Source organism: Antechinus flavipes, chromosome 1 (genome assembly GCF_016432865.1).
Source record: "Antechinus flavipes isolate AdamAnt ecotype Samford, QLD, Australia chromosome 1, AdamAnt_v2, whole genome shotgun sequence".
NCBI classification, from domain to species: Eukaryota; Metazoa; Chordata; class Mammalia; order Dasyuromorphia; family Dasyuridae; genus Antechinus; species Antechinus flavipes.
The window spans coordinates 219,133,670-219,145,945 of NC_067398.1; the positions used below are offsets into that span (position 1 = coordinate 219,133,670).

The 12,276-nt window shown below is 32.4% G+C and overlaps 1 protein-coding gene across 1 annotated transcript in view; it reads left to right on the plus strand.

The window, feature by feature from the left end:
* Nucleotides 1–12,276, plus strand: part of CNTNAP4 (contactin associated protein family member 4) — a 630,591-nt gene that overhangs the window by 376,630 nt on the left and 241,685 nt on the right. Inside the window, exon 4 of the mRNA XM_051996707.1 lies at nucleotides 4,785–4,932. Within this exon, the coding sequence (XP_051852667.1) occupies nucleotides 4,785–4,932 (148 nt within the window). The remainder of the gene's footprint in view (nucleotides 1–4,784; nucleotides 4,933–12,276) is intronic.

The window sequence follows — 12,276 nt, forward strand, 5'->3', positions numbered from 1 at the left end:
ATATCTCTACTTTGATAATAATGCTTCTGACCATTAAGTTACTGTTCGAATGTTATTTCAGAAATTCAGACTCTCAGAGTATGAAGAGGCTTTTCAATAGTCTTTTCACCTTTCAGAGGATGGCTTTCAGGGTAAAAAAAAAATGACAGCCTAATAATGTGGCTCCAAAGCCTAGACACAATGCTTATAATGTATGTATGCTGAAGGCCCCGTATAGGGGGGCATATATATTTCTGTCATCCCAATCTATGATTCTCTCAATGTAGCATGGGAGATCATTGGATTTTCCTACAAGCCTTAAGTTAGAATTACATGATTCATAATGAAATTCATTCCTCTACTGTTGTCTATTTCTCTAGTAATTCTGATCCAGCATCCAATGATATACACTATCAATTAACTGTGTATTTGATGTAATATTTTTCAGTCTTGTGGATAAAAAGGACTGAACTATTCACAGTTTTTGCTAACTCTTCTAATTCCTCAAAGCAAATTTTCAGAGAAAAAGACAAATTACATAAATTCCATATCTTTTTGTTGATACATTTTAACTAAGTAAGGCAAGTGAAAGTGGATACCTCAATGGATAGAATATTGCGCCTACACTCACCTTCTTGAGTTCAAATGAGGCAGTCTTGGATAAATTGCTTAACCTATTTGCCTCGGTTCCTTATCTACAAAATTAGCTGGAGAAGGAAATGATAAACCACTCCATTATCTTTACGAAGAAAACCCCAAATGGGCCATGATGAATTGGACATGATTGCCATGATTGAACAACAACATTAAGAACATCCATTTTAGAAATTACAGCATATTCCCTAAATCTGATATCTAGAGCGAAGTATTTATGACATAATGGAAAAAAAAAAAAAAAAAAAAACCACTGGTTTTGGGCTCAGAAAATGTGTTTGAATTCCAGCTCTACAATTTATTATTTGTTTGGTGTTTGAGAAGTAATTTAATTTTTCTGAGACTCAGTTTTCTCATTTGTAAAATGCAGATACTGCTACCTACCTCACAGGGTTGATATAAACTCAAAGGAGATAATATTTATATACCTCTCTGAGAACATTTTTAATGTTGTTCATTCATGACTGACTCTTTGAGATCCCATTGAACCATAGCATACTACCCTACAGCACCATTCTTCACTGTCTCTTAAAGTTCAAATAATACTATCTCTCCATCTCATCCTTTGCCATCCCTCTTTTCTTTTACCTTCAATCTCTCCCAATTCATTATAGAACTTATTTAACACATTAATGTCTCATATGAATACACATTACTATAGTTATCATTATTATTAAAAAGCACAATGGAATTCAGATGAAAATTTTCCTACAACTTGTTATGCTTCTATTTATTTTGTGTTTTTCATCTAGCATTTCAGAAAACTATTGCACAGATAGAAAAAAATTATAGTTGAATAGACATATTAGGATGTATGTACTGTAAACATTCTTAATATAGGTCCAACTGTATATAGGATGATTGGAATGATAAGATATCTTATCCTTTTCTATATGTTATATATCTTATGTGATTTTGATTTTTTTCTTTTGTGTGTTTATGTCTTAAAAACTTTTTATTTCATGAAACTTGGTTATTTTGTATGGTCTTATTTATTGTTTTATGTATATTTGTTTTCATGTTGTCATATTGACACATTTCCATTAGATTTAAGTTCCTTAAGGATAAGGACTTTTTAGGTCTTTTTTTTTTTTAAATCTCTAGTGCTTAGCACAATGCCTAACTATAGTGGATGCTTCAAAATGTTTATTAATTAATACTCTTAAGCTTTTTTAAAAAAATTAATTAAGCTAGGCAATTTTGGGCAATTATTAGGTTTGTGGGAGTAGTCTGGTTCTAATCTAATTTATCAGCTTAATTTTTATTTTAATTTTTTAATACTATTTTATTTTTCCAAATATATGTAAAGATCATTTTCAACATTTCAGTTTTGTGAGATTTTGTAATCCAAATTTTTCCCCTCCCTCTTTTACTTTCCCCCTCCTCAAGACAACAAGCAATCTGATTCAGGTTATGTATACACAATGCTTTTAAATATATTTCCATATTTGTCATGTAGTGCAAGAAAAATCAGACCAAAAGAGAAAAAATACAAGAAAGAAAAAACAAACCAAAAAAAAAAGGTGAAAATACCATACTTTGATTCACTTTTTCTATCTCAAGTCTATTAGAATTGTCTTGGATCACTACAAGAAGAGCTAAATCTACCATAGTTTATCATCACCATAACCTTGCTGTTATTGTGAACAATGTTCTCCTCATTCTGTTCACTTCAGTTAGTATCAGTTTATTCTATGTCTTTCTTGGCTGTTCTGAAATCATTTATTATAGAATAATAATATTCCATTATAGTCGTATACCATAACTTATCATAGCCATGCCCCAATTGATAATCCACTCAATTTTCAATCCCTTTCCTTTACAAAAAGAGCTGCTACAAACATTTTTGTTCATGTAGATCCTGTCCCCTCCTTTATGATTTCATTAGGTTATAGAACCAGTAGTGGCACTGCTGAATCAAAGGGTATGTAGTTTTATAGCTCACATTTCCAAATTGCACTTCAGAATGTTTGGATCATTTCACAATTTCACCAAGCACACATTAATGTCCCAGTTTTCTCATATCCCCTATTTATCATCATTTTTTCTTGTCATCTTAGTCAACCTGATAGATATGCAATGATAGCTCAGAGCTGTCTTAATTTGCATTTCTGTAATAAATGGCAATATATAACATTTTTTCACAGACTACAAATGACTTTAATTTCATCTAAAAATTGTTCATATCCTTTTATTAACTGGGGAATTACTTATATTCTTATAAATTTGATTCAGTTCCTATATATATAGTTCAGAAATGGGGCCTTTATCAGAAACACTGGCTGTACAAATTGTTTCTCAGCTTTCCATTTTCTTCTAATATTGGCTGCATTGGTTTTGTTTGTGAAAAAATCTTTTTAATTTAATGTAGTCGATATTATCCATTTTGAATTTCAAATGTTTTCTTCTTTGGCTATAATTTCTTCTCTTCTTCAGACATCTGACAGATAGACTATCCCTTACTCTCCTAATTTGCTTAAGGTATTACCACTTATGTCTAAATCATAAACCCATTTTGACCTTATCTTTGTATATGGTGTGAGGTGTTGGAATATGCCTAGTTTCTATTATACTATTTTCTAATTTTCTCAGCAATTTTTATCAAATGGTGAATTCTTATACTTAAAGCTTAAGTCTTTGAGTTTATCAAATAGTAAGATTACTATTGTCATTAACTATTGAGTCTTGTGTACCTGACCAATTCCATTGATTTACTATTTCTTAGCCGTTATCAAATGGTTTTTGCTAATTTGCTAATGCTTTTAGGTCTGGAACAATTAAGCCACCTTTGCATTTTTTTCCCCCATTAATTCCCTTGATCTTCTATTGGTTTAATTCTCTAAGATATTCTGAGGTCTTTGTTGAGAATGTGAGGAGCTGTCATCTACTTATCCACATAAGGTTGTAAGCTTCTCATATATAATAGAATTGTATTCTATTATATATATTATATATAGCCATCAGGCTATGACTTGATAAATCTTTAATAGCTGCCCAATTTTTGCAGCTTGCAGTGATGTATGTATTCTATTATTTTCACTAATTACTTACATTTATTTGCATCTTCATTAATATTGTTATATTATCTTTTATCATCATCATTTTATCATAATTTACAATATAGGAGTAGCTCTTGGACAAGTTGTTATCCTGCTATTATTAATTTATATATAATATTCTACTGATTATTCTATGTGTCAATAAAATTGCTGCTTTTTGTAGTTGAATAAACATTTCTGGCTATAAATATATTTATTTTGTATAGGTTAAGTAAAAATAAATACATATAGAGAAATGGAAGCAGAAAGTCCAGCTTCTCTGTATGTCACGTGGGATGATCTTCTTAAATGTGCTTGTAATTTCCTAAATAAAGACTACTGAACAGCAAGCTCTATAATAATTGATTCTTCCTACTTGCAGATCAACAAGGGAATTACAAATCTTTCAGGGCATGATTTCTTAGCAACGCTCAAGGGATTTATCCTCTTCAGTGCCAGTTTTGCAATAATTAGAACTGTCTAAAAGTGGAATGGGATACTTAAGAAGGGCAAAGTGGTAGAAGAGAATAGAGTGCTGGATTTGGATCCAGAAAGACCTGAATTCAAATTTACCCTTATATTTTTATGTTTTGGAATCCTGAGCAAGTTAATTAACTTCTGTTTGTGATGATATTAAGACATTGTTAATTATTTGTAACTGAATTACAGTTTAATCATTTTCTATATGTTTGCTTTAGTGTGTTTAATATTGTTTTTAATAATAATGTGTTTTTAATATATATTTCTATTTTTATCAACGTAAAGATGAGAAAAGGGGATTTTTAAGGTGAGCACTTTATAAAAGCTATATGGTTTTTAAGTAAACCACAGTTCAGAACCAGTGTAATGGTGCTGTTGAAATTTAAACTATCCTAAAGACAAGGGAAATTTCCCACAATAGCAACTAATCTATGGTTGGAGCAGAAGTATTCATAACATTGTTAAAGATTAGTATAATTTCTTCCCTATCCCCCACACCTCACACTGCTACCCATAGGAAAAACAGGCCTTTTTAATAAAAATAAAAAGCTAAACAATATTTATTGGAACAGGAGGTACAAAATGAAAGCATTTGTTTATGGACATATTGATTTTTTTTTCATTTTCTTCTAGGGATTTTCAGGAAATACAAATGCAGACAGCGTTGTATACTATAAACTCCAACATTCCATCAAAGCTAGATTTCTACGCTTCATCCCTCTGGATTGGAACCCAAATGGCAGGATTGGGATGCGAATTGAAGTGTATGGTTGTTCATACAGTGAGTGTTCGCATGTTTGCCTAAGTACAATAAATGTCAATGTAGAATTTTTAAAAAGAAAAACAAAATAAACTGCTATCTGAATGGCATTTTCCAGCTGTTTAAATAGACCTGATTTTTCTGAGTCTTTTTTTTTTCTATGTATGACAACATTACTTTTAGAAACCTTTGCATTTTTAATTTGAAGATGAAGCTATTAAATGTATAGCCCTCTATTCATTTAACTAAAATTGTTATCACTTGCTACATGTTAAACTTCAGGCATTTAACATTTGGTTTTGATTTTGCTTTGTTTTCATATTGCATGTTTTTAGTAGCCTTTAATTTTAGGACTCAGAGTTTAATAAGTAGAGATAGGTTTCCACTTAGAAAATTTTACCAACGTTATGGCATTGTAATATAATTAAGCCAGAGATATCTAATCTCTGTATCAAAAAGAAAACATTCCATCCTATAATGAAATGGCTTAATACCATCCTAAATCCAAGCAAGGATTTTTAAAATAAAGAACTTTGTCCAGAATATGAAATTTCCCTTAAAGTCTGTTATCCATAAATTTCTTCTGAAATTTGTAATTTTCATGACTATAGTCTTCTTAAGTTAAGGAATTTGTATTTTCAAAATGCTTTTAATGTTAAAACTCTTTCATGAACATTATCCCAGAGCTACTTTTGTAATTTAGAAAAAAATCAGGGGGTAATAACAATTCACTCAAGTATTGGGAAACCTAGGAGCAAGTTAAATGACTAGATCAAGATCACTCAAAGCTAAGATTCAAATTCAAATTTCCTTTAAACCCACTTTTCACACTTATGATCACATTCCAATAGAATTTCAGAATGTTAAGAGTTGGTAGTAATCTTAGAGAGATCATTTAGTCCAATCCCCTTATTTCACAGATGATTTAAGTGATATATAAAGAAATGCTGATTTGCCCAAAGTTAGACAGGTAGAGAGTGTGAGAGCTGGTACTAGAACACAGGACTCCTAACTTTCAGTCCATTTCCACTTCTCTCCACCACCAGCTCCCACCCTACCCCACCTGCCATCATTTAATCAGGCTAACCTTTTCCCCAGGTTTGCCTTACCTGAGAAATCCAATATGTTTTCAATTCTTCTTAATTTTCCAAACTTTTAATCCTGACTTTCCTCCATTCAAATTTTACCAACTATTCCTGTTCTTTGTCTTGTTTCATCTGGATCCTGCTGCTTGATGAACAGTATATAGAATCCAATAAATTGAACCTTATTAATAATGTCTAAGTAAGTGGGTTACTATGTTACTCCTTACTGTTAGCATACTTATATTTAACAACAATCTTCTAGAAATAATTCTTGATCCTAGGAATCCCTTTCATGACATGAATGCTTGTAAAAGAGCTTTTGTTGTTACTGTTAGATGTGGCTTTTATCACTCTTTAGAGAAGAATTTGTAGGTGGTCTCATACTCAATTTGTGTGTAAAGCTGGCACTGAAAGGGATATGTATGTATGAACTCCATGTGCTATAGTAGTCAAGGACATTTATTTGCTTATTCATTTTTTTTCATTCAGAAAGTAAGAATTTATTGAATATTTTTTTATATTCTGAAAATGATCTTAAAACAAAAACAAAACAAACTAACAAAACCACCAGAACTAGAACACTTACAACCTACTGTAAAAGAACTTATAGGATGCTGAGTAAGAAAAGATGCATATATAGAATGTCACAAAAAATACCCTAGAATAGCAATGCAGAAGTGCTAACTACAGGAGCACAAGCTAAGTTTATGGTGCGGAGCAGGTGCTGAGGAGAAGCATAATCAGAATGAGGAGGACTTGTACAAGGGCAGCTTCCTGAGGCAGGTAAAATTTGACAGATGGAATTTTAAATGTCATGTGTATAGCTTGGCCTAGAGGAGGTGGAGAGGGCATTTTAATTTAGGAGCAATGACACAGGGTTCTGGACACAATAGAAGCTTAATAAATGTTTATTGGATTGCATATATAGAGGTAAGCATACAATTTTGTGGAAATAAGCGTATATAATGAGACATATCTTATATATAATTATATTTCTACCTCTATGACTCCTCAGTTTGAAGGTTTTTCTGAAAGGATTCATTTCAACTCAAAAATTTATCAACTATCCAGTACATATCATAAAAGACAATGGTAATATAATAATGAAAATCAAACAATTATACAATCCCTCCCCTAAGGGTACTTAAGATAAAGTTTTAGAATTAAATCAAAAACTTTTCTCTGGAAGTGCTTCCTTATTTCACCTGAATAATATCATAGGTTTTATTTTCCTATATTAATCTATTTTCTATTCTCTCTGTTTTTATTACCATTATTCATTTTTTCTTTAATATTTTTAAAATGCTATCTTATAATTAAGAATATATATATATATATATATATATATATATATATAGATGTATATATCTTCTCATATCAATCTTTTCCCATACTAATACATAATGATATCTATGTAATTTATTTGTCTGTCCATCTGTCTGTTTTTCTGTCTGTCTTTTTAGAACATTGGATTAGTGTTGGAATAGTTAGGTTTGTAGTACCAAATGATGTTGAAAACTTAGAAAATTCATTCAAACTTTTTGAATCTCGATTTATATGTGAGAAACTGACATATCCAGAGATAACATTCTATAATTTTTTTCTTCTTCCTTGTGTCTCTTCACAAGATTCTTGAGCATGCTTACATACCATTATGACGAAGATTTTTCATGTTAAAATGGACATTTTGGTCCTCTACAATTTAGCTTTTACTTTGTCCACTTCTCAGGAAACAACTTTAAATTCATTAATGTAATAAAAATCAAATCTTCAACTACTGATTCTGATTTTTCATTAACTTGGTGATCTTTCCACTGTAATGCTGGAAAAACTGAGCAAGACAGAGATTAGAGACCAATTTAATAGTTTATTAAATGGAGAGATATATCAGCCCTGAGTATCAGACAGTAAGATTTTTATAGGATAACAAGAACAATGACATAATGGGGGAGATACCTGGATGGGGATAACCTACTGGGGGGAGGCACGTAGGATGACACAATGGAGGGAGGTACTGGAGAGGTTACTGATATTCTAATGTTGTCTAAAATGGATAGACCTTTATCCTGTCAAACATTAAGAAGGAATGATTATAGCCTAAAGATATAAAACCTTTATCTCATCAACATTAAGAGGGAGCAGAGGCAGAACAACTAAATAGGACAATGGAGAAACTGGGTCAGGACATTAAAAGGGAACTGTGGTATAACACCATAAAGGTTTTTATCTTAACTCAAGGAGATGGAGTGAATTTTTATGAACTAAAGTCTTACATTTGCTTCTTATGAGAGACAGACAACATTTCTCCATGCATAGGACCAGAATATACAAATTATCTTTATCCAATCAGGTTGTAGATGTACAACTAGAAAGAATATTCAAGGTCATAATTTAGCTTTTTTATTTTAGAGATCTCAGGGACTGAGGCCTTGAGAGAGGAACTGAATTGACCAAAGGTCACAAAACTAATATTAGAGCTAGGTCTAGACTTCTCGTAAAGTTCTCTTAGGAGGATCCCATGAAAGAATAGAGATTATTATAGGCAAATCTATCACTTCTGATCTGAAAAGAAAAAAATGAATTAGAAAAATCATCTTTAAAAAGTAATGACAATATATTAAATACATCATTTTCTAATTTAATCAGAAAATTATAAATATCACTTATAGGCATTTTAGTTACTAATTTTTCCCAATTATTTCTAAATCTGGAGTTCTTTTCTTGGTCTTCATCTTTCTTGACTACTTTATAGCATTTGATACTTCTTTCTATCAATTCCCTATTGCTTCAATTTTTAAATTTTTTTTTAATTCTTGAATTCAACAAATAAGAAACTAAATAAATATTTCCATAAATATTATATAATTGAATGTTAAGTTTATACATGAAATTTCAAAATCTCTATTATCTAGAAGTTGCAAATAAACATGATAATTTCAACAAGTATTTCAAAACTATTTTTCTTTTTTGTATTCCTTCTGAACTATTCTTTTACAATTTTCAAGATGGAGGATGAGCATTATATCCTTAGCATCCTTCCCCATTGGCTAATCCCTTCAACTGGAAAAAAAAAAAAAAGATAAAAATTTCCTTAGCTATATGCATAATCAAGCTTAACAAATTCCCACATTGGTCATATCCAAAAATATATTATGGAAGTCAAGACGACCTTCTGATCAGGCATGCCACTGTGACAAACCAAAAGCTAAGAGGAGGTGAATCTAACTGAACCAAGTCTGTATACACACACACACACACACACACACACACACACACACAAATCCTTTTGTTAATTATTTACAGTGGATATGACTTAGAATCATTTCGTTCAGCAGAAAGGCTGACTACTATCCTCCTCAATGAGGCACCCTGAATGGAGCCCCCTTTCACAGTGCCTCCATTTATACACTTCCTTGGAGAAGACTGAATTTCCATTAAGTTCTCTGAGAAGTTTAGAAATGAAAGAATTTGCCCAAGGCTAGGAGCATCAAAGACACATAAAAACTCCTAGAAGGGGAAAAAATGATTACAATGCTACAGGATTGTTTCATCTAAAACAATTTAAAGCAGATTAAAATTTTTAGGGAGGAAGATGAAATCAAAATTAATAAATAAATGGATGAGAAAGAAATATAGTTTACCTATAGTTTAACCAAACTTGGTATCTCCTATTATTTTTAAGAAGAAGATAGAATGATATGGATTAGAAACAAGCATAATTATAAAAACTTAAAATGAGTTAAATGATTGGATTTAAAGAGTTGATGTTTATTGTTCAGTGTCAGTATCTCAACAAGCCTCAAGAAGAGTATCCCAAGAAATTGTTCTTGGCCCTGTGTTGCTACAACTTTTTGTCAATAACTTGCATAAAGTATAGATGACAAGCTCATCAAATTTACATATGATACAGTTGAGATGGACAGATAACACAGTGGTTGACAGAGTCAGAATTCAAAAACATCTTAAAGGCTAGAAAATTGAGCTTGATCTAAGATGAAATTCCATAGAGATAAATGTAAAATCTTGCATTTCAGATGCAAATTACTCTACGAATATGAGATTGAGGAAAGCATGGATAGAAGTCATTGTGCTGGGAAAGAATTAATGGTTTTAGGGGATTACAAGATCAATATCAGTCAGTAATATGATATATTAGCCTAAAATGCTAATATGGTCTGGAACTGTATTAGCAGGGGCCTTGGTTCCAGGAAAATGATAGTCTTAACTCTAATCTACCTTTATCAGGCTACATCTTGTACTATTGTGTTTAATATTGTCAGTTTAGGAAGATTGTTGATAAACTGGAAAGTATCCAAAGGTGGTTATGACCTTGTAAAGGGCTTTAAGATCTTACCATGAGGATTGGTTGAAGGAACATATGGCGGGGAGGAGGGGAGCAAGGGAGGAACTCATTGAGAACATAATTATCTTTATTCAAGTACTGGAAGGAAGAATCCTTCCTCATGTAGAGTAGAAATTATATGTCTTCTGTTTCAGTTGACAGTGCTGCACCAAGAGTAACAGGTAGAAGTTGCAGATAAGACAATTTAAATTAGCTGTCAGAAAAAAAAAAAGAGCAATAATTAGATCCTTCTTAAAGTGAATTGACTTATACTGATAGATGGTATGTCTCACCATATTGAAGCTCTCAAGTGAGCAATGGATGACCAGTTATTGGGTATTTTATAGTTGAGAATTGTTTCACTAAGGACTTGGTCTGGTTGACTGTTGATCTTCCATCTCTCCATTTCTGTGTTTCTGTGAGTCTTACCAGATCTCAGGCTTCTTTATGCCACTGCTGAGCTCATCCTTTGCTCAAAAGATTCTAGATTCATGTAATTTAATTTTTTTTTCCCTGTGTTGAGAGAATTATAATGCTGCTTATCAGTACAAAAAAAAAAAACAATTATTTTTCTTGAATCCCCAATTAGGGAAACAATCCCACTGTTCATTTGTTTGAAAAGTTAATTCACTTCTCTGTGTCTTTGGCTCCCAATGTAACTAAAATCTCTTAAGGTCTGATTTCTTATAATCTTCTTAAGGACATATCTACATAAACTGAACATTATCATACAGAAAAATTCAGTTTCTTCTTTCCTTTGTTCCCCTTTTCTTTCTTTGTTTTTTTGTTACTTTGTTTTCCTTGTTGCTATCTTCCTCTCTCCCTCCTTCCCTCTTTCTTTCCCTTTTTCCTTCCTTCTCTCTCTTCCTTTCTTTCTTCCTTCCCTCTCTCTCTTCTTTTCTTCCTTCCCTCTATCACTTTTTTCCTTCCTCCCTCTCTCCCTCCCTCCTTCCTTTTCTTTCTTTCTTTCTTCTTTCTTTTTTCTTCCTTTGTCAGAACAGAAAATCAACCTTTTTTTTTAAAAAAATAAAGAATTAGAAATAATTTCAGTGAGTTACAAAAATAGGAATACAGTGATGGGACTTATCATTCTTCTCTGGAAGAGGTGATAATTCACCCTCTCTTTTGTCTTAGCATTGTCTTCTCAAGTTATTGCTCATGACACTATTCATAGTAATGAGCTTTGGCTCCTCTAGATTCCCAGTGTTCAGGAAGACAAATGAAGAGGTTGGGATTGTGTTGCCAAATAATGAGGTTTGGCACAGGGCAAGAAGCTGTGAGAATCCCTTTTGTTGGCGCAGAGGTCCTTTGTAAAGGAATTTACGAACCCAAAAGCTAGACTGATAAAAAGAAGTTTATTATTGGCATTGGGATGTCAGCCTTTGCTATGCATGAATAGAAAGATTGAATTCCTTGGTGGCAAGGTCCTGAGAGAGACATAAAGTTTCTAGCAGAGAAATCCCAACAGATAGGTATAACGTCTTGTTAGGGAAATAGGTGAGAAAGAGATAAAGAGGGGGTAATGCTGAAAGAGAATATCATTTCAGCGGGCAAAGAGTTGCTGCTATGCCAAGGAAAGATAGAGGTTCCTTGGCATAGCATGACATGACATGTTAGGTCCTTTGCTAGGAGTGAGCCCCAAGTTGGCTCTTTTTATAATTGAAACCTTGGCTAGAAGCTGGGGGTTGCTCTTGATGGGGACTGGGTGCAGTTTGAGCTGTAATCAGAATAGAAAATCTTGGAATTGAATGAGTGTGTCTGGGCTAATTTCCAATTCAATAGGGTTAGGAATGGTCCTGAACTCAACTAGCTCCACCTAGATAACAGAATGAATCCACTTTATCTTGATTCCCTGGGGCAGGTCTCTCAGGGGAGAGCTTGGTATTCTCCCCCAAAGTTAGTGAAAGAGAAAAATAGAGCTTTGGTGCTCCCCTCATT